The sequence below is a fragment of the Ascidiella aspersa genome, chromosome 7 (assembly GCF_963924565.1).
Source record: "Ascidiella aspersa chromosome 7, kaAscAspe10.2, whole genome shotgun sequence".
Lineage (NCBI taxonomy): Eukaryota > Metazoa > Chordata > Ascidiacea > Phlebobranchia > Ascidiidae > Ascidiella > Ascidiella aspersa.
Window position 1 is genome coordinate 10,233,652 of NC_139453.1, and position 21,078 is coordinate 10,254,729.

General features: G+C 39.9%; 1 protein-coding gene across 1 annotated transcript in view; it reads right to left on the reverse strand.

Annotated features, from left to right (window-relative positions):
- Positions 1 to 3,168: 3,168 nt before the first annotated feature.
- Positions 3,169 to 21,078, reverse strand: part of LOC146137667 (thyrotropin receptor-like) — a 40,598-nt gene continuing 22,688 nt past the window's right edge. The window contains exons 6-18 of the mRNA XM_083394419.1: positions 19,259 to 19,333; positions 18,911 to 18,991; positions 16,846 to 16,923; positions 15,546 to 15,617; positions 15,151 to 15,225; positions 14,537 to 14,726; positions 13,924 to 14,077; positions 13,044 to 13,161; positions 8,061 to 8,594; positions 7,475 to 7,650; positions 6,432 to 6,615; positions 5,664 to 5,897; positions 3,169 to 4,481 (exon numbers count right to left, since the gene is read on the reverse strand). Coding sequence (XP_083250545.1) covers positions 3,701 to 4,481; positions 5,664 to 5,897; positions 6,432 to 6,615; positions 7,475 to 7,650; positions 8,061 to 8,594; positions 13,044 to 13,161; positions 13,924 to 14,077; positions 14,537 to 14,726; positions 15,151 to 15,225; positions 15,546 to 15,617; positions 16,846 to 16,923; positions 18,911 to 18,991; positions 19,259 to 19,333 — 2,752 coding nt within the window. The 3' untranslated portion in view covers positions 3,169 to 3,700. The remainder of the gene's footprint in view (positions 4,482 to 5,663; positions 5,898 to 6,431; positions 6,616 to 7,474; positions 7,651 to 8,060; positions 8,595 to 13,043; positions 13,162 to 13,923; positions 14,078 to 14,536; positions 14,727 to 15,150; positions 15,226 to 15,545; positions 15,618 to 16,845; positions 16,924 to 18,910; positions 18,992 to 19,258; positions 19,334 to 21,078) is intronic.

A 21,078-nucleotide genomic window follows, 5' to 3' on the forward strand; every position in this document is an offset into this window, starting at 1 on the left:
TTTAAATGAATTGCAACACTGAAACATTACATAGTTGCGACACGCATGAGTCAGCCATTGTACGTTGATTAAATATTAAACAGCTGCCAAACTGAAACAAACCACATTAGCAAACGGCGCATCCAGAAAATTTACTGTATCGCTTTGTTCGCCATGTTGTTCGATTCCCTAGCACTATATACTTAAGTTATGATCTCATTCTATTCATTATATTGCCATACCTAATTAACGCAACCAGATGAACGCTATAATTACGATATTCGAGTTCAATTGTCGTGGTTATTACTAAATTTTTAAACTAGAAATAATATGTAGACATGAATTCAAAATCCAATAATCCTCCTTTTAAATTTCTCTGTTAAAGTTTAAGTCTAAATAAATTTTGGAAATAAACTACACTTGTCTTTCGTTTTTTGAAACATTATGTTTATAAATTTGTATTAATACTAGAAATTTACAAAATATTTGTAACTTTTTATCATTTACATCTAATTCTATGAACTAGTGTCGCCACGATAAAGCAAATGCAAAAAAATGACCGCATTTGGTTTATACCAGAGTATCAAGAGTACCCGGTAATATCAAATCAGAGCCAAAACCCGATGCCAAGTGGAACTATCGGTACTCGTCCGATACTAGGTTAGTATCGGTGTCGATCTGATACCAAATTGTGTTTGAGCGTTTCAGTCATAGTTTTCGAGCTAACGCAGCGATTCTTATTTGAAGAGTTTTACCAACTGGGAAATATCTTAACGCTATACAGGAAATTTGGCCTGGCAACCTAGACAAAAAACTGAGTATGAATTTTTGATTTAATCTATTTGGCATATTTGAGCATACTAATGACGTCATTTGTCATCGGTTCGATTCGTGATATTTTTTTAAAATATCGGATATCGGTATCGGAATAAAAAGTATCGGAAATCCCTAGTTTAAATCAGTGCTTTTCACCTTTTGTTCAAGGCCCGGTTCGATTTAACCATTTTTTTCATTGATGAGGCCTACTTACACCAAACATTTACAACATTAAAAAAACATTTTTTTTTTTTTTTTTTTTTTTATGAGTTTTTTTTCAATAAACATATTGCATTTCAAAGTTTTTTTGAACTCTTCTGAACGTTCCGGGAAATTAACACAGACCACAACACTGTGCAATGGCAAAACGATTACCACAAAATGTAAAAAATGTAATACATTCAAAAGCAAAACCAGCAAATCTTTGCCACGAGCAGTGTTTCCGGTAGGCAGGAACTGGCAAAAAATGATTCATGTCAAATAAAATAAAAGATTTACTATTTGCCCAACCAAAATCGAAATGGCTCGAAAAGCGCCCACGCAAAGAGCTTACGAAGCGCCGCTTTATACTCAGGGGAGACAGGGCGCGAAAACCTGGCGCCACTCCTGGCGGGCCTGCCCCGGTTCCGAACAAAGTCTCCTCCCCGTTTCAATATTTCATGACGGCCTGAAGCCCGAACTAGCTTCTTGTGGCTTTCAGCTGTGGTAATGCACCGGCCCGGGGTCAAACCCGGAGGCACATTAGAGAGAAAGTGCTTAGGCCGGTGGGCCGACTCGAACCTATTAAAACCGTATGCAATCGATGCGGTAATCTGCTTCATTATTTATTGAAACCTTAAGGAACCGCGCGCGGGCCGGCGACTGCTGCGAGCACTTTGTTGATATTTCGTTTTGCAATACATATTTTCTTGTCGGTCTTTGTGTGTCTTGCCCGGGCCACAGCATTACGTGTCTTGTCTTGTACTCATTAGTAAGTGAGTCAAATGAGTACTTGGCAAGACAAGTAATCGATCCGAAGTGACAAACTTAAATTAAAATTTGTAGAACATAAACGACGTGAACAAATTTGAGTAATCGGCGTATGATATGACTACACTACAGTGGCGAATGCCAACACTAAGATTGTGATCCAACATTTTATAGCTAGCAATAAGACTTTTATCAAAAAAATATTATACATAGCTAAATTTTCACATTACAATATTATCCACACTGGATTTAAAACAGAATAAGCTAATAACAAAGTTTATTTTTTCAAAATGGGTTACCCTTTTATAACATTTAACAGTTGTTTCCTCGTGTTTCACTAAACGCCTTATTCAGACCAGTTGCCTTTTACTACATTATAAGTCAGAATGTAATGACGGTGAACTTTCACCTTTACCAAGTTTTCATTAATCTAGAAACTGTCGATTCTCACTTCAGATTGTGAAAATCTTAACTCTGCCTAAACCGTGTAGTTGTTTTTAAACGTAAATCTATTCTAACAACACAAAACCTCATTTCCTGCTGCCCAAACCGACCAACAAAGCACACCAAATAATTTGCGAGCCGGACACTATTTTTTCCTCGGGCGAGGCGTCGCGTCGCAAAAAAGCGAACAGAAGTAAAAGGGCGAATACACAAGACATGGGTAGACGCGTGGAACATGTGCGTCTCGTAAACGCAAAAGACCCCGCTGCATAATTCAGAAGCGAGCTGTTGGCGTGCTGGCAAGTATAGCGAAACGCCGGATAACACCGAGTGTATAGGGTCGCGTGCCCTCGTAAAACGATAAAATACAGCGGCGCCAGCGAATTGCCTTGGGGCGAGCGATAAAAATTTACCAACATAGAATGTGAACGATTTATTGCAATATTGTCGGTCAATTTTTCGGTGTGCTTTGGCCCCGTCTGGGTGTTTTCCCGACGGTGGCTTTACTGGAAAACCACCGTATGTCTGAAGATATTGCCCTTGCACAGAAAATCATTTTATAAGTTTTCGCAATATTAGAATACACCTTATATTGCATTTCGGATATCAGTATGTTCGGTTGTAATTGCCTTTTAAAACTAAGTGTAAAAAATTTCTAAGCCGAGAACCCTTATAATTGCCATTTTACCCTACGGAGATTTATAGCAGTATAATAAGTTTGCCCAATCTATAGTTAAGGTGACGCTTTGCGCTGCGCGTTCTTATAGATTAACAACGTGTATCACGTTTACTTGACGTACTGACGGTTTATGGAAGAAGAAGCATTTTGCAAAAACATAAAACGGCTGAAATGCACGATAAATGTGTTGACGTTAAAGAAAGGGGCTGGCAGGCCCCGAAACAGCACAATGTAATCTACTACAGGTTTCTAAAAATACTTACGAGACGGACTTACTATTTGGAAAGCTACATCTGAAGCAAAATATAATACGTCAATGTATTATACTATAGCAGTTTTACAACCCTGGAATATCCCTGTTGGACCAGAACATTGCGTCATAACCAAGAGAAGCGATCTTGGTCTATAATAGGTCAAAGCATATAGGTCGCAAGAAAGTGGCTGATCTTAGTGGGAATGACCAATTCCATTCTATGGAGGTTTCGCTTCGACCAATCGGCTTGAATTTTGCAGAATGGTCTCGTTGTTTAACTGCGTCAAATCATAATTTGTCGGAACAAATATAGTCTAATGAATGGTGGAATAATAATAATAAATTGGTATACCCAGGCAATGGAAGAGGCGGTACGATTATTATTGGAAAGAGGCGGTACGATTATTATAAAGCCACTTAAGACACGAAATCACAAGATGGAACATTGGGTCGCAAAAAATGAGAAAAAAACAACAAAACAAATTTAAGAACGAAAGCTAAAAATAAATACAGCTCGAAACGGAAGAAGAAAAGAGACAACGAATCAAGAAGATAATGCGCTAAATGTAGCTCTCTCCGTCTCCGACGACCTGCTCCACTCGCAAGTCCATTTCCGGGTGAGTCGTCTTCACGTTAAAAGTCGTCATTTCGTGCGCGCCGTCCTCATCGCCTTTCAAGGGCGCCGTTGCGGTCGCGCCTTTGCCGCATTCGCACAGGATCACGGCGCCGTTGGAACCGACCTGGGTCTGGCGCTGCCCCGGCGCCGCGGCTGGGACTCCCCCCTTGGCACCGGCGCCACGCTTCCGCCTCTTAAAAGCGGGAAAGTCTCGCAGGACGGCAAGCATCGCTAGTCGTTTGGAGATGGCTACGCGCTGCGGCGATGGCGACTCAGTGGCGGCGCTGACCACGCGGATGACGTCACGCCGCTGTTGGATGACGTCATCGCAGCTTGCGCTGCTGTCGGTGTTGTTGTTGTTGTTGATGTTTGCGTTGCAGCTTTGTGCGTTTCCGTTGGGAAGCGAGGTCTTCTTTTCCGGCGACTTGGGCGTGTCGTGGGCGTGCCGCGAAAAGCTGCAAGTCGCGTAAGTCGTCTTCACGTCCTTGTTGGGAGTCCGCAAGGTGGCGCCGCTGCGCGAGTGAGAGTGCGGCGCCCCCTTGTGGTCGGTGGAGGCGCACTCGGCCTCGCCGTCCACGTACACCTGGATGGTTTTTCGACGTTCCTCCTGTCTGCTTCCCGCCTCTGATCGCTTTTCAGTCGGACGCGATGCTTTTTGTCGGTCGTCGCCGTGCAGGCTGTACTTGTGCGTCTTGTAGAAGGCGCGCGCGTCTTTTCGGAACGATCTGCGCGTTAAATAGCAACGGTTAAATGAGTCCTTGGCTTTTTTAAAATCTAGTTAAAAATGTACTTTAAATTGCTTTAACAAAGGGCTTTAACCAGTGGTTTTCAACCTTTTATGGTTAGCGGCACCCCTCAGAAATATTAATGGATTGCCTCGGCCCTACAAGATTTTTCCTTAGGTAAATCGCTGGAATGTCACAATAAACGAAACTGGAATAACAAACATGAACTCTACACACCGCAGGAAGTAATAAATGGATATATTCCACTCTAATGTTACACAAAAAGTTGTAAGAGTTAAGCAAAAATAAGATTCTTAAAGATTCTTAAATACCTCTCTACACCCTTAAGGATTAGAAATGGCACCACAGGGTGAAGCGGTACCCAGTTGAGAACCACTGGCTTTAACACTGTTGTTGTTTTGTCTCCGGTGAAAACACAAGACATAATGAAACATTTAAAGCTAACACTCTCGACAAAAAAGTGACGCCAGCGTTAATCTGTGTGGTATTTGATCTGCTCGTGAAATGGCAACGGTTGAATGCGACCTTGGCTTTAAAGGCGACAAATAGTGCATTAATTTTGTCGCGCAAATAAGCGTATATTGGATTTAAAAAATCGGTATTCTATCGTTCGCCTGGAACACTGCATTGCGGGTAACAAGGGTTTGAAGTGTATACTTTACAAACCCACACATAAGGTTCCAATAGATCGACCAAATGTAAATTACACATTGACATCGGTAAACCTCCCTCAAAATTTAAGGAGGGGCGGTTTTAAACAATATTTATTTGGATACTTAAATCGTACATTTCTAGAGGGCAACAAGTTTAGATAATAGGGTAAAAACATGTGTAATTCACGAAAGTAGTGTTTTCTCGGGCCATTTTATGTTTTATGCGTTTAACAAGCTTAGAAATATATTTTGTTTTAATTTTACTGTAGCAAAACAAAGTAGCTGACTAAATTTTACTTGTGTTAACGCAATGCAAAGGCGATAAATTATTATATTAAAAACAAAACTGAAAGATGAGAACAGAATACGAAAGTGTTATGTCGTGATACATCACCACTAACAAGATACCTTAACTACCAGAATCGCCCAAGGGTTAGCATGGCTTGTTGGCGCCTTATAGCATGTCAAAAAGCCATTACAAACCCATAAAAAGTTCAACGCTACTCACTTGGTCAGAATGGCGTAAAGGAAAGGGTTGCAACAGGCGTTGAACGGGTAGCAGGCGACCAACAGGATTTTAGCAGTCGACATCGACAGCAGGGGAAGTCCCGCCAGCGCGAACAGCGAAAAGAAACAGACCGGAAAAAAACAGGCGAAGTCGGTGAAGACTAGAACCGCCATCCGCTTTGCAACACGAGCGTCCGCTGAGCGACTGTCTGCCGCCGCGTGGTAGCAGCCGTCCCTGCCAATGCAAAAGTTAAATGTTTATTGCTTTTTTCCCCTTGTGTTTTAAAATTGACAATTTCGCCGCCCGTAACAGTTTCGAGTCGTATAGGTTTTTGATTTTAATAAATCGAGACGAATGGAAACAAACGTTGCTATTTTAGCGCGTCTGTATAGTTATCTTGTGCTTAAGGTATAAATTTTGGAAAAAAATTCCAGCAAATAGTAGTTTATGTGTTCATGGTTTAGTTTTAAAGTATCATTTTTTTCTTTAAACTTAGCGTTGAGACTTTGGGAAATGATGTTTATTGCTAATCTTTATAGTTCATGCGTTTTCATTATTCAAGATCACTGGCCAGCTAACTAGTATTTTTTTAATAGACAAACTTAGTAAACCTTCATAGCTGTATGGCGTGACGTATTCGTACGATTACCGCGATGTTAAAGTTTAAAATGATCACGTTAACCGCGGGAAAGATAGAGTAAAAAAACTAAAACAGCTTTCGTCACACATTTCTTGCTTTGCCAAAACACAAAATTCCGCTGTTCTTACCCGCTTGACGCCCGCGACTTCACTTCGTCGATCGGTTTCTTCTGCTGAAGTTTGAAGAACTCCTTGATGCCTCTCTCGCGCCCGTTAGCGGATCGCACGATGGCGTACATCCACAGGTAGCTGCCGATTACAATCAGGAAGGCAATGATGTCCAACGACAAAATGGCGGCGATGTACGCTTTGCCTAAAATAAAAATAAAATGTTTTGAGATCGTAGCCCTTGATTGGATTCCCTAATGTAAAACCCGTCTGTAATTGCCTGCTCTGTTTGTAGCCGTATTTATCTGATTCTAATTCTAAAAAAACAGGTGACACTAAACGACAAATTCTACTAAAATCTTAACAAGCTTTAGTATGACCGTGCTTCATCAGGCAAAGATTTTTTTACTTTGACCTTATGAAGCACGGTTGTGCGAAAGCTTGACGAGATTTCACTACAATTTATAATTTCCCGTGATCCTTTTATAACACATATAGCCTCAACGCAACTTAGTTGTCTAATTTGGATGCGGGCTAATTAGAATTGATAACTACCACAAATTAAACTAGGTGTGCTATTTTTCGTTGCAATCACTATTATTTAATTTGGTTTTTAATGAACAGGGAAGTAATAATTTGTAATTTCCAAACCAAGTTGTTTCGCACAACACCTAGACTGGGCATTAAAAGTTGGTGGTTTAAATGCAACTTATTGTATTTTATACGGAAACGCATTTCTGTTTGTTTGTTGTTTATTAGTTTCTTTTAATTAAAAATGGTAAAAAATCGGAGTATTTTTAAATTTCCCTCTTATAAGGAAGACTTCAAGCCCTAAGTGCGTCTTGATTAAAGAAACTTCTATTTGAATAAGAGAGTAATGACGCCTTATAGAACTTATAAATGACTGACTTCGATCAAGACAGGAAAGTCTATTAGGAGTGTTTTATATTAAATATGCTAAAAAGTTGTCTAATTAGACGCATTTTAATGCGGTGCATTTCCTCATGCTAAAATCTTTAGGCCTATAAGGGCACTTCAATCAGGCCACAAGATTGATCGCTCACCCGAAGTAGTGTTAACCTCCATTGGCAAGCACACGGCCGTCTTTGTGTAGCTGTTGACGCCCACTAGCGGTAGCACTGCAAAGAGCAGAGCCAGAAGCCAACCGACCAACATAATGATTCGTCCGCACTTAAGCGTCATGCGCTTGTCCAGCTGGATTGCATAGCGGATAGCGTACCTGCGCGTCAACAAACAGGGAATTAAAAGAAAATTGAGCTTAAAAGTGTAAATTGAAAGGAATGGTTTCAAAACTCTATAGGTTTCCCAACTTCTGCCAGATTTTTTTTCTACTTAATGTAATTTTGTATCGGGTATACATATCCGTTTGAGATTGCCTACTTGTTTTTTTAGCTGGTTGTATCACTATACCCATTTATTAGGACTGTAAAACTTGCCTGAACATAGCATAACTAAGTCTTCACTTTAGTCCAAATATCGGTAACGGATAGACAAAAAAATAAAAATAAAAAATCCCTGTAAATTTCTCTTAAACTTCCAAACCTACAAGAACAGTCTCGTCAATACAATATTCTTCAACAAAAAAACACAATAGCCGGTCAAGCGAAAAACGCCCTTTTAGCTACTCACCATCTCTCTAGCGACACCACGCTCAAGGTGTACACCGACAGCTGCGAGGAGAAGACCGAGAGAAAACCAGTGACGTCACAGCCACCTTGGGCCTGCCACTCGACGCCGTACTTGTAGTACTGACCAGCGCTGCGCCGGTCCATGGCCGACAAGGCCAGCACATACAATCCCATGCAGAAGTCGGCAAAGGCCAGGTTGAGGATGAGGAATTTCGGTACCGTAAGATGGCGCTGCTGAGTACGCGACTTGTCAACTGCGACGACGAGGAGAACTAATATAACAAAGAAGTTGCCGAAGACTGCTAGCAGCGCAACGGCCCACGAGATGACGATTAAGCCTCGGTCTCCCAGTAAGTCCTCGCACGGATTGAAGGAGTCCGGCGCCGGAGTACACTGGATGCGATTCTTGTGCACTAGAGGGCGCAGCTTGCCGTCCTCGCCGCGGTAGCAACGGCGCTTGGGCTTGGTCGATACGTTGACGACGCGAACTGGTTCCGACTTCCAGCCAGCTGCGGCCGACTCGGGACTCGCCTCGCTGTAAATAGAGAAATCAGGTTAATTATGAAAACAACTTTATTCAATTATATAACTTGGTGTTTCAGTTCAACTGTGCCCAAGTATCATTAGCGCCGACTCGGGACTCGCCTCGATATAAAAGGTGAAATCGGGTTAATTGCGAAAAACACAACTGCAGACCTGCAACTTTACCTAGAACTAAGAACTGACCCCGATGCACGTGAAAAATACTTCAGTTAATTACAGACCCCCGATGCAAGTGAAAAATACTTCAGTTAACTTAGTGTCCCAGTTTAACTGTTACCACGTATTATTACCGCCGACTCAGAACTTTACTCGCTCCAAATTGAGAAATCAGGTTAATTGTGAAAACAACTTCATTCAATTACACAGCTCGATGTTTCAGTTTAACTGTGGCCCGGTAGTATTAGCGTCGACTCGGGACTCGCCTCAATATAAAAGGTGAAATCGGGCTATAGTTGTGAAAAAACACATTTGGTGCCCTTAAGTGTGTTCCAGAATAATCCCCACCGATTCAGAACTATTCTCGCTGCAAATTGAGAAATCAGGATAATTGTGAAAATAACTTCTGTCTATTACACAACTTAATGTCCCAGCTTAACCGTCCCCAGGTATTATCGGCACCGATACGGGCTGGCCTCGTTGCAAACGTGTAAAGTCGATGAAATTCATTTGGACAAAATTAAACCGTCTCAGCAAATGTCCTCACTTGAATCAATTTATTTAAGCTTGACCAAAGTTCTTTAGATAACAATAAATGTACCGACATATATTAGTAAAAAAGTATTTGCCGAAAGAACAATTATACATTTGGCTTTTGTCGTTTAGTTTAGACTAGAGTCGTTTAGGCAAAAAATCTTGTCTACATTTAAGCCATTTCGACAAAATAAACTGAGTGATTCTTAGTTATTTCGACAAAATTACGTAACTCTAAGCAAACTGCCTTAAACTAAAAACCCAATTTCATACTTTATCGATTTTGCTTAAAGGCTAAGTTTATCGTGAAAAATCCTTTAAGTTGTTCTCAATCGTTTTTGTCAAAACAAAATTTGTCACAATAGTTTTTTCTAACCTTGAACCCAGCAAAGAGTTACATTTGCTCTGTGCTGATTTTTAATTTTTCTTTGCGAAAGATGGCTAAAATTCGATTGAAAACAATTTTGCATTATTGTATACCAATGTATTGGTTGTGTAGAAAGAAGTTGTGTTCCGCTTTGTTTTGCTGGTTTTGGATTATTTTAAGGCTGCCTTTCTATGAAATGGGAAACTTGTACACAACAAACTTATCTGTATTGTGGTGTAGTTTTTACACGGGAAAGGTATTCTCGCCTAAACTATTTACAGCTGCGGTTTGATTTAACGAAATTCCCGTGTACAAGCGTGCGATCGTGTAAACTGTCAGGGAGCATGGAGAAACGTTTTACCGAACATGGGTTGATTGATTGTTGTTTTATCGAATCTCTATAGCAAAGGTCGTCGACCGTAAATGCTGCGCGGATTTTGGAAAATATTCGGCAGTTGGAAAACGATTAAATAATAAAACGACTAAATTAGCATACTTAAAATGGCAAATGCGTTCATGACCGACGCCTCCCAAATTGAAATCGGAAATTCGACATTACTTGATGTCAGTAGAAATTTATTTTTCCCATTCAAAATCTATTAAAGCAATCAGGGTCGTGGAAATCAAAGGTTTCTCAGTCACAAACCGCCCATCTGAAAACCAGAAAATTTATTTTTTTACCCACGCAAAACCGATTTGATTTATTACGACCAAACCTAGGGAACTGCGCAAGTTGGCAGAAGGCCTATACCCTCTTTCCCCGTATGCTATTATTTTTACTCGGCGTACAATTGCAGGCGCACTGGATCTTAGGGTTAGCCGCAACTTTAACGATTCCCCTCACATTGCCGCTCAAAATTTGGCGCACAAGAGCCGTTTGTGACGTCACACAAGGGACAGCGCGGTTTCGAACGCTCCGGGCCACGTCCTCGTTTTCTGGAATGTTGATTCGAATCTCGGCGCGTTATCGATAAAGAACGCTGCGCCGTCGAATTAACCCGGCGGTCAAACGCACAAACACACACGCACACACATAGTCCACACACAAACATAGCCCACACAACACATACATATCCAGTCCACACACATATAGTCCACACATCAGTTCACACAATACACACACAGACCACACACAAACACACACACACACATAGTCCCAACAACACACATACAGTCCACAAAAAACACACACACAGTCCACACCATGGCTCTGATACCCAACCTTGTACATTCACTAATTGGGAATTGCGGGCTTTCCTCAACGACGTGGCACACGATGCTGCTATTTCGGGATCTCTCGTGGCCAGTAATGCTTTTCTATCACAAATAATCTCGACAGTTTTCCGGCAGAAATCCGAGCGGCGGGCTGTTATCGCCAAACGTTTTCGCGCCGCTGCTAAACTTGTTGTTGACAACTTAACAAGCTTTTACCGAGTTTTGTATCAATATCGCTTAAAATAAGAAATCGACGAAACTTTAACGTCAATAAAAATCACGGTCGTTTTACCAACTTTACCATTATAATAATATTTCTTCAATTCACATGTACTATTAAATTAAAAAGCTCGTTTCACCAATTTCCTAATGTTGGATGATAGCAATTTTTCAATTCGTACTATTTTCTTTTTAAAAGGCGCGTTGAAATTGCATTGAAAAGTTTTACGTAAGAGCGTTGAATAAAGCGAAGTTAATTATAGTTGTTATACTGACTATATCAACTTTTCTCTCGAACAAAAGGTAAATTTGTTCGGATTACGAAAGTTACGGAAGGATAAGTCGAAGAGCGCGTTTTCCTTATCACTTATCGCAGTCCGCTTTATCGAAAATCTTCCGATCTAGCGGCTATCTCTTCCCGAAAGCGTCGTGTGAGGGCTTAAGCTGGCAGCAAATCGTACCTTTTAGCAGCCGTGTAAGCCGGCCAACCCCATAAACACCTTAAATTCCGCAAATCGGTGTGAGGGAAAGCGCAAAAATGCTTAAATGAATTCCGCTTGTGCAACCGTTAAACGCTGGATTAGGCACAGATAAGGGGATTTTAAGCCAATCCGTTAATAAAAATTTAATTGGCAGGCGACTTCTTGTCTCTCGATATCATTATAAAAAACTACCAATGAAAATATGTCTCGCGTTCTTTTTCATTTTTTCCTTTTTTTATATATATTGTACTACGACCGTGTGTTGTCATTCGCACTTAAAAATGCGATATGAATAGGTTGCCGAAACGTTGGTTAACCATTACAATTACCAAAGGAGCTGCTTTTAATTATTATTAAGCCATTTTGTGTTCCATTAACGGAATAAGCCTTATTACGATTTAGAGAAATACTAAATTTTGGAAAGTCGACCATTAATCATACTATACATTATGTAGCGGTGCGCGGTGCGGTATCCCCAACATTTATAACGAGTACGCTGTATTGCCAGCGGCTGTGTATATGGCCTTGTATATAGAGATAAGCGCGGTGGCGGTGTATTGCAACTGTGCCAAGTTGCATAAACAACGGCTCCGAGTTGCGTCGCCAAAGCGACTTTATTTGCTGTTGCGCTTCTATAGGCTTTGTGATTAGTTGGCAGCTCGCAGATGTATACAAACAAGCACCGCGAGTGAAATTTCGGCGATATGAGTTGAAAAATGTAATCGCTTGGTGCGTTATCGAGCAAAAATATTTCTTTATGTTGTATTTAAACTCGTGTGGAACAAAACGAATTCCGCATAAGGCCCAAGGCTTAGAGTTCAGAAATCCGTTGGCTATACGTGGAAATAAATTGGTTCCAAACGGCTTATCTTGATAGTCTGACCTAAACCCCGTCTTCGTAGGGTATTTGGGAAAATTCATTATGACCCGCAGCAGTTTATCCCTTATAAATACATGATATGGAATTCAAAGTGCCTGAGTCGCCCATTTTGTTTCAAAGCTAAGATTTACATTTCTTCTAAAACAAATTTTAATTAAAATGTAAATACACTGCAACGAAATTCTTTCATCTAATTTCATTTTTAACACTTTCACACATAACTGTTTTAATTTTGTTTTAAAGCTGTGTCCCTGTTTTGAAGATATTCGGTCAACACAAAAAGGTTGAACGGAACAACATTAGAGTGCTGAAGTTTATTGTTTGTTGTTTTAATAAGTACGAGATAAAAACCATCGAAATTTAATTTACCTAGAATGGGACAACATTAGACAACTTAACCTTTTGAGTCTCCGTTGCGTGTTACACAACGTTCACACAATCAAATTGCTTATTGTTATGTTTACATATCTCTTTGCAAAGGAGAAGGATTGCAATTTTTGCCTTCATCCAAATGGCTTAATTATAACGTCTTCCCAGAAGATGCTGTGTCATAATTTAGCCACAAAACGCTGTGAAAAGTACTGTTACCTATCAGTGGCGCCCCAGTTGAGCAGTAGGTCCTTGTTCCGGTCAGGGTCCGGATGTTCTTCGAAAGACTCGCTTGCAAAGAAGTCATCGAAGTTGTACTCCGAGTCGAAGTAAGAGGCTGGACAAGAGCGAAAAAATGTGTCAGTCAAACATAACCAAATCACAATAACGTTTAGCGGTGCTTTAGTGCATAATCATGATAAATGCCGATTTTTTGGGAAAGCTGGTTAAAGTATAACTTATAATTCGATGCGATACAAAACTACATTAATCATGTTCGTAATCTGAAGGCTGCTTAGATTTAAACACCCATCGTCGGCGTTAAGTATAGCCTGATGTCGTAAACGACAAATTTGATGGGTTTACTTTAGAGCCCAATCATTTTCAAATGGAGGACAACTACTTGTGCGATTTTTTGTGCACTTCTCGCAGTAAAGTATAAATAATTTAAGTATTACTCTGTCGTAGTTCGAAAATCAACGTTAATTCTTCAATAAAAGATACACACGCATAAGTGTGCAGCAACTGTGATTTAGACCGCTTTTTGACCAACGGTTACGGCTGCATCCCCATCAGTGTTAATTTGCTTGTACTAACAGAATGTAACAATTATTGGCGTATGATTGTTTCTGGGCTTCCTTTCCTCTGTGTAGATAAATTGGTAAAGCGACGGTTGCGGTATGGCCCGAGGTCATGAGTTCGAACCTCACTAAAGGCTATAGTTGTTTTCTAAGGCTACTTTACTTGCATCATTGATCGACAGCTTCGGTGAGTCTGCCATCGCTTTCGGTGTGCACTTAAATTCTTCAGACGAAAATCGTCTTCAAACACCCACGCATACCGCCCGCCAAATTTTCGAGCAATTTCGTTGCAAACTTACCATTAAAGCTTGTGTCGGCGTCCATTTGAAAAGAGTCGTTAAAGGGTGAATCGGAGGGGGCTTCCGAATCCTCCCACCCAGCTTCGGTCGTCCCCACTTCGTCTTCGTCTTCCTCGCAAGGAACGTCCGGTAAACTGTCCGTCTCCTGGAACACCTTGATAGTGGGAAACAGAATATTCAGGCTTGTATGTTTTTCTACAATATAAAAATGTTAAGACAGGGAAATATGTAGGACGAGTTTCTTTAATTTGAGAAATTATACAGTGCGGTACGTTACCGTCATTTCAAATATATTGTTTATATTTATTTCCTCAAAAGATTGATATTTCAAAACAAAATACAAAACTCATAAATCCTTTTTTTCATAACGATAAAAATCGGCAGAACTCTTTCTGAAATTTAAGTGACGTCATTTAAAAAGTTAACTTGAGTGCAAAAGTCATTGATTTAAGTCAATACAACACGTACATACATCCCGAACGTGCTGCACATGAACTCACTACAAAATCTAACGAATGAAAATTTTAAACTGAAGGTAATGAAGTCATGACACACATAATTACTTTTTTTTAATTTTTTAATAAGGACTTTAAACAATTTAAATTTTTCTCACTTCGCCGAATCCGTACTGCTCGTTGAGGGAGCAACAGTGTGCCGGGTACGTTACTTCCGCTTTGTGGAGATCCGGAAGCTGACTGGAGGTTGGGAACCGGACCAGCTTGGGGGTGTCCGACACGTCCAGAATGGCCAGGTTGCCCAATCCTTCCACAGGTAAATCCGAGATGGACGTGTCACGTAGAGACCTGCAGAACGAGAGTATTTTTTTGAATGTGGGGCCAATTCACGCTGTAATATTGTCTTAAAATTTGTGTTCCCGAAATCCCTGTGTCTGTAATTTATACGGTCAAAAAACCTAGTTTGCGATACAGATAACCACATAAAACCAAGTTTGCTTTTCAATACTAATGTGTTTGTCAGAGAGGCATTTAAACAATGGTTAATTTACCTTTGAACTAACTGGTAACTCAAGACAAATTCAGTAATATACCATTTTAGCAAATAAGTTCAGACATTCTCATATCGCGACTCACATGTTTTCTTTCACCTGACATGTGAAAATTAAGAACGTTTATGTCAATTTCGTTTTTTAGACAATTGAGAAATTCTGGTCAATGTGTGTTTATTGTGTGAATATTGATGGTATAGAGTCCTACGCAAAACACTTACAGTGAGTGGATACTCTTCATCCCAGAAAAGACACCGGCGTGCAAGTTCTTCAATGCGCTGTTGTAATCTAAGCTCCTGTAAGAAATTATTTTGTTTTAATTGTTAATTTAACACATACAAAATGCCATATAAGAGGCGCTATACAAGAACGCAATTTAAAGCGATTTTAATAATTTGAATAAGCATCGATTAAAAATATTAACATAAAGAAAACTATGAAATGATTAAGAGCTTAATATACACTTCAAACAACAAAGTCCAAACAGAAAATCTAATTTTTGACATTGTTTTAACGTATAACTACAACCTCCAGTAACTATGCTCCAAAATTAAAAGTGTTTTAAAAAACTTTGTATTTCAAAAAAAAAATGGCGAGGGCAATTCAACCAACTCACAATTTTGTCACTCTGCTGTCGAGGAAGGCATGCTTGTCAACCTTTTTCAGTCTCGGGTTCGATTCGATTATTCTGGAAACAAATATTTCACGAGTTAATCAAGCGGATTGGGTTTTCCGCTTGGGAGCGCTTTGCGACGGACAAAGTTCGATTCAGCAGCTTCGGAACAAAAGGGAATTCGAGTGGACGATACGCGAAATGTAATTTTTAAATAGGTCGCGTGTCACGGATACGAATCATCACATGTTGAGGGGGTTATTTCGATTTTGTATGCACACGGCTCTTGAGCGACGAATGTTGTTGTGTGCGTATATCAGGGGGAAATACGCCAGCACAAGACACCATTAACGCCATGATTCCGCCACTATACAGTTCAGAGCGGTACAACCCCGGTCATTTCTCAACTTCGCGTGTCGTAACTACTTTGCAAAAGGTGCCTTTAAACGGTGTTATGAGTAGTACTGTCGCGTGTTAACCCCTAATGCCTTTCACGGCGAATTAACAGCTAGACGGCGTCAATTCTCATAAAGCCAGCGGCCAGGATTTGTACGCAAACGACTTCCAATTAGTGACATTGAGTCCCTCTGGAAGCCTACAGCTATGTGCAATAGCTCAGCCACTCATGCGCCCGCCCCACGGGACCTGATTAAGTCGGGTTAAACGATCGTGTAAGTTGAGTTAAGCACTTAGACATCTATGCAAGTTCGACCGCTGGCCTGCTCGACTGCTGGCGCGTCTCTACAGATAGAGTCTCTCGGGCTATTATGGGCGCTCCGCCCGCCCCGTGCGCATGATACAAGTGCGGAGGTATGTCAGTCACAGTTCTTCTCGCTTATTTGCCCACGTAAGACCCTGTGCGAATCAATTGAGCATAGCTCATGGTGCTATTAATTCGAGGTTTATGTGTCGCAAAGAGCATTTTATAAACTTATCCTGGCACAGAAAAAGTTTTATTTTAACGAATCGAAACTCAAAATATGAAACATAATTTAAGTAAATATTCTGTTTTGTGTCTCGAAGTGATTTTATTTTCCATTTTGCTGCAAAAGCATCATATATTTTTGGAATCAGAATAAAACTACAGTCCAAACTTTAATGTTATTGCATGTCTGACTTTTTGTTTTGACTCCTTTAATAAAGGGGTAGTTTTATTGCCGATTAAATGTCTTAACTCGGGCAACATGTAAAAATATTCTTGACAAAATATGGCGTCCCAGTTTTTTTCTCCGCTTAAAACCACTTGCCAAGCAAAATAAAAATAAATGTGCAACAGTAGGCCACAAACAGAAATGTCACTTACAGCTTAAAATCGGTGGAACTAAGATTGTAGAAGGCTTTGGATTGAATAACTTCCAGTCGCTGGTTGTGGGAGAATGTTCTGGAATGAAACAAATCACTAATTACACTGGTCAACACAATTTTTCTTGCACGGGGTTTTCCAACTGATTCTATAGTGTAGTTTTGTCCACTGACTACAAATCTGATGTCATTAGTTTTTTCCTATCACTTTAAATCAGTGTTTCCCAAACTTTTTTTCTCGCGTACCATTTTGAGCTTTTGTACAGTGTTCATGTACCACCTAAGTTACATCTGACTAGAATATCTCAAACTATACCTATTTTAGCATATAGATAAGAAAATGAGCATGTAGCTGTATTAGAGTTTAACAACTATCATTCCAGGAAGACTTAAAAGCCATAAATTAAGCAAAACACAGCAAATAGTTTTAATGCGATGGATGTAGTTGTTTTTTTCGCGACCAGCTGGTTGAGATGTCGTCGGGAGTATGCTTGGTTTCATAGCTGAATTAGCAAGCGCCTTCATACAAACAACATATTGCGGAACAGCTTCTCTATTGTGTTCAATAGCGATAAACCCGTAGTTTATGTAGCCTAAGTCTGGCTGTACTTTCGTTTAGACATGTTCCTAGTATAGTTAAATTAAACAAAATTAAATTCTCACACTATTCCTCTATTTTAAAAGAAATTACAGTAGTTCAATATGTACGAAATATCATTATACATATGGCAATACTACACTGCTGCTCTTCAGTTTATTACTACTTACATATTAAACCAGCCAAAAATTAACGTTTTATTATCTTCAACAAGCTAAGTGTTACGTCATAAACGTACGAAACCTCAAATTAAAGGTAATTAAAACGCAACATTGCAAATACCCAATCTGAAAGTTTTAAAAGTTGAAAGTTTTCGCAAGTTTATACATATGCTTTAAAAAGTTTTCGCAGATTTATACGTAGTCGCGTACCACCTGAAAGACTCTCGCGTACCACCGGTGGTACGCGTACCACAGTTTGGGAACCACTGCTTTAAATGTTAGAGTGATTGAATTTAAACTATTCTAGCGTAAACTGCTATTATAAGTTCTAAGTAGAAAAATCGGACTAACAATATTGTGAATCCGAAATATTATATATCCGTTCGAAATGGCCTACATCAGATCGTCCCGAATTGGGGGGTTTGCAACCTTACTGGGGTCGCACAATGAGTTTTAAAGGCGACGTATAGCCTTTATTTATGTTACAAAAGTGTCTGTATAAATTGTACTTTTGATTTTTCGAAACAAATGCCCAGCACAATCCATAACTGAGCTATGCAGTGCATTCAACAAAACTTAAACTTAAAGGTTTCCGAAGCCCTGGCCTACATGATCAGGGCCAAACCGGCGTTGAAAAACAAGCCAAGTTCATTAACGTTTGGGTAATGCAGTTTTAAACGCGGGCAGGACCCCAGGGGTTTGGGGAACAGAAGTAGTCCTGTAGGTTGTAACTCGCGACGGGTGGCAGGCAGATGTCTGTACGTTTGACGTGTGCCTTGGATAGGACTTTCTCCTGGTTGATAGACCTGGCGGGTTCACAGTCGACGAATTACAGCATGATCACAGTTTCCGGATTTAGAATTGCAATGCGGCGGTTACAATTTGAATTACTCGAGCAGTTGTGTGGCAAGTTGTTCAATGGTCTTGGCATAACCACATAACTTGTTTATAGGTTATGATTTAACTTTTGTTTCAAAATTGCCGGTCAATGGAAAATGCTATATTCTAGAGACGCAAAATGAGCCTAAGAGCAACAAGGTTAATCTTACGGGAATGTACAAAATCAATTTTCTTGAAGTTTGTTTATTTTTCTAAATAATGATTGGCAACAAATCGGGGTTGACTTGAATATATTTGAAACGGACATATACACAATGTGCGTTCTGTGTTCAAGCTCTTATGGAGTCGTACTGGCCAACGATAACGGAACACCTTATAAAGTACAAACGGTGCCTGCCGAAAGGCTTACCGAAATCACCCAGTCTGCTCAGGATAACAGTATTTGAATACATCTGTTTAAAACTCACATTGTGATTTCGCTCCTTAGAAAGGCTGCTCTCATTCCACTGAATCCCTCAACTTGCTTCAGGCCGGTACCTTTCAGGCTTCTGTAAAATTATAAGCGTATCGTTTCAGAAAGCCGTTCTACGTCCCGATTTTAACGTGTTTGAAACATGCGCGGTCTAAGACTATATACATATGCCTAACTAACTACATATGAACAAAGGAAAATTACTATAAATAGGTGTTATACTTAATATCAGTTCGAAGGAGAAATATTTGCGCTATCATGACCACTATAGAACTCCTCGGTCACAAGCTTAAGGATTTTAGGCAAGGTTTATCCCGTGAAATGCTTGAAAAGAAGTACTCACAGCGCAGTGAGGTGAGGAAGATTTTCAAAAGCTGATGGCGAGATGAAGATAAGGTTATTCACATTGTCAAAGTAACTGAAACAGAAAATGCAAATGATTAAAACGAGTTACAGTTCTACGGTTTGATTTCTTGGACAATTTTGTTGTATTTTTTAAGGCAATTGTATTGTAAAAGCAATTAAGTCGCCATATAATTGACTTGTAAATTGAGTTTTTATATCTAGGAAATAACCAATGGCCTGGTAGAAAATATAATTTGTCTATTATGATTGTCACAGAATACTAAAAACATCATGACTCATGAGTTGAGAATTCATGATTTTAAGCTATATTTGTCTTATTTATAAAGTCTAGAAATAAATGTGCTCCTGTTAAGCATATGTTTAGCTTTAGCGAGGCAAAATAAATTAAACGGCGTATATTCCAGACAGGTGGTTTGAACAGTTAATAATTTATAAAACTTTCGTTGAGTTTGTTTTGTTAACGCCGGTTGATGTACACTTTGGAATGTGTTTAAATATAGAATACCTTGCCTGCTTCTATAAGACGAACGAGCTTACATAGGTTACCGTTTTTCAAAAGCGATTTATTGAAATGGTAAGTTTGCAATAGGCTAATTGTTCATCAACAGCTTGTTAGAAGGGTAGGGCCTACACTATGCACAGATCTGTAATGTAGCTTGACAATAAATTGCAAAGCCAAAAACAATTTCGTCCCATCTCTTATAAGTTATAAGTGATGCTTAAATTGATTCTCAGTCACATTAACTGAAGATGATACAAGCTCGTGTCAAAACGTCTTTATAATCAATTTACTATCAAGCTTGTTAGAAGCTTGATAAATTCAAATATTTTGTATATCCTCTTCTCGTTAATTGGTCTTATATTTTGAACAAATTATGGTGAAGGCATTTTGTCGCGAAGTTCCTCATTTATTATTTTTTTACCCCATCATAGTTCACTCTTGTTAAAAACAAAGTGAACAGAGGTCAGATTTCTTCAAAATATCCCCTAACTCTGAGGCGAAGAACTCCAAGATAAACATGAATCGTAAAACAACTGGAACAGTCGCAAATACTCAATCCTGCTGTTTTCTGGTAATTAAAAGCGCAACGCCGAAGTACAACCAGGTGTGTTGCATTGGCCTTGCGCAACGGAGCGATAGGCAAGCTAAAAACGCCGGTGAGAGCTTGTAATGACCATATTTAGTAAGCCAGCAGCATCGCCAGCGGATCAGAAAGCCGTACGAGCGACCGGGCATGTATCTTATGGACTTGGTAGCGGTTGAGACAAGGAAAATCTCAGCCGGCTTTTTGTAAACAGTCGACGGCAGGTTTTTGTTTGATTCGACGCAGGGAATTAACGTTTAACGTTCGGGCACGTCTTGCGAGTTGCAAATCCGTCCCAATGCTGATCTGTTTGTTTAAATTGCGGCGTGCGCGCCGAGACTTTTGCTAAATTTACACCAGGCGTTCTCCGAAAACCGTCGGTGCTTTGATTTTGCGGCGCGCTTGACACGAGTTCTAACACACAATCTCTCTCAAAGGCGAACTTGTTTACGGCTAGCGCACCTGGTCGACTCGCCCTAGTTTGCCAGCCAACTTGAAAAGGCCAGGTTTCATTCTCACTACCGCACAGACATGTGTGCTATAAGCTGATCCAGGAAACATTTTTATATCGGACGCCAATGACAACAACACGAAGCTTGGATAAATTTTGGGCTGTTGCATAAGGCAAAAACAATACTTTAATTTAAAACATCGATAAGTAAAAACAAAAGATGTTTACGCAGATCACCCACCCCAAATAAACACAAATTAA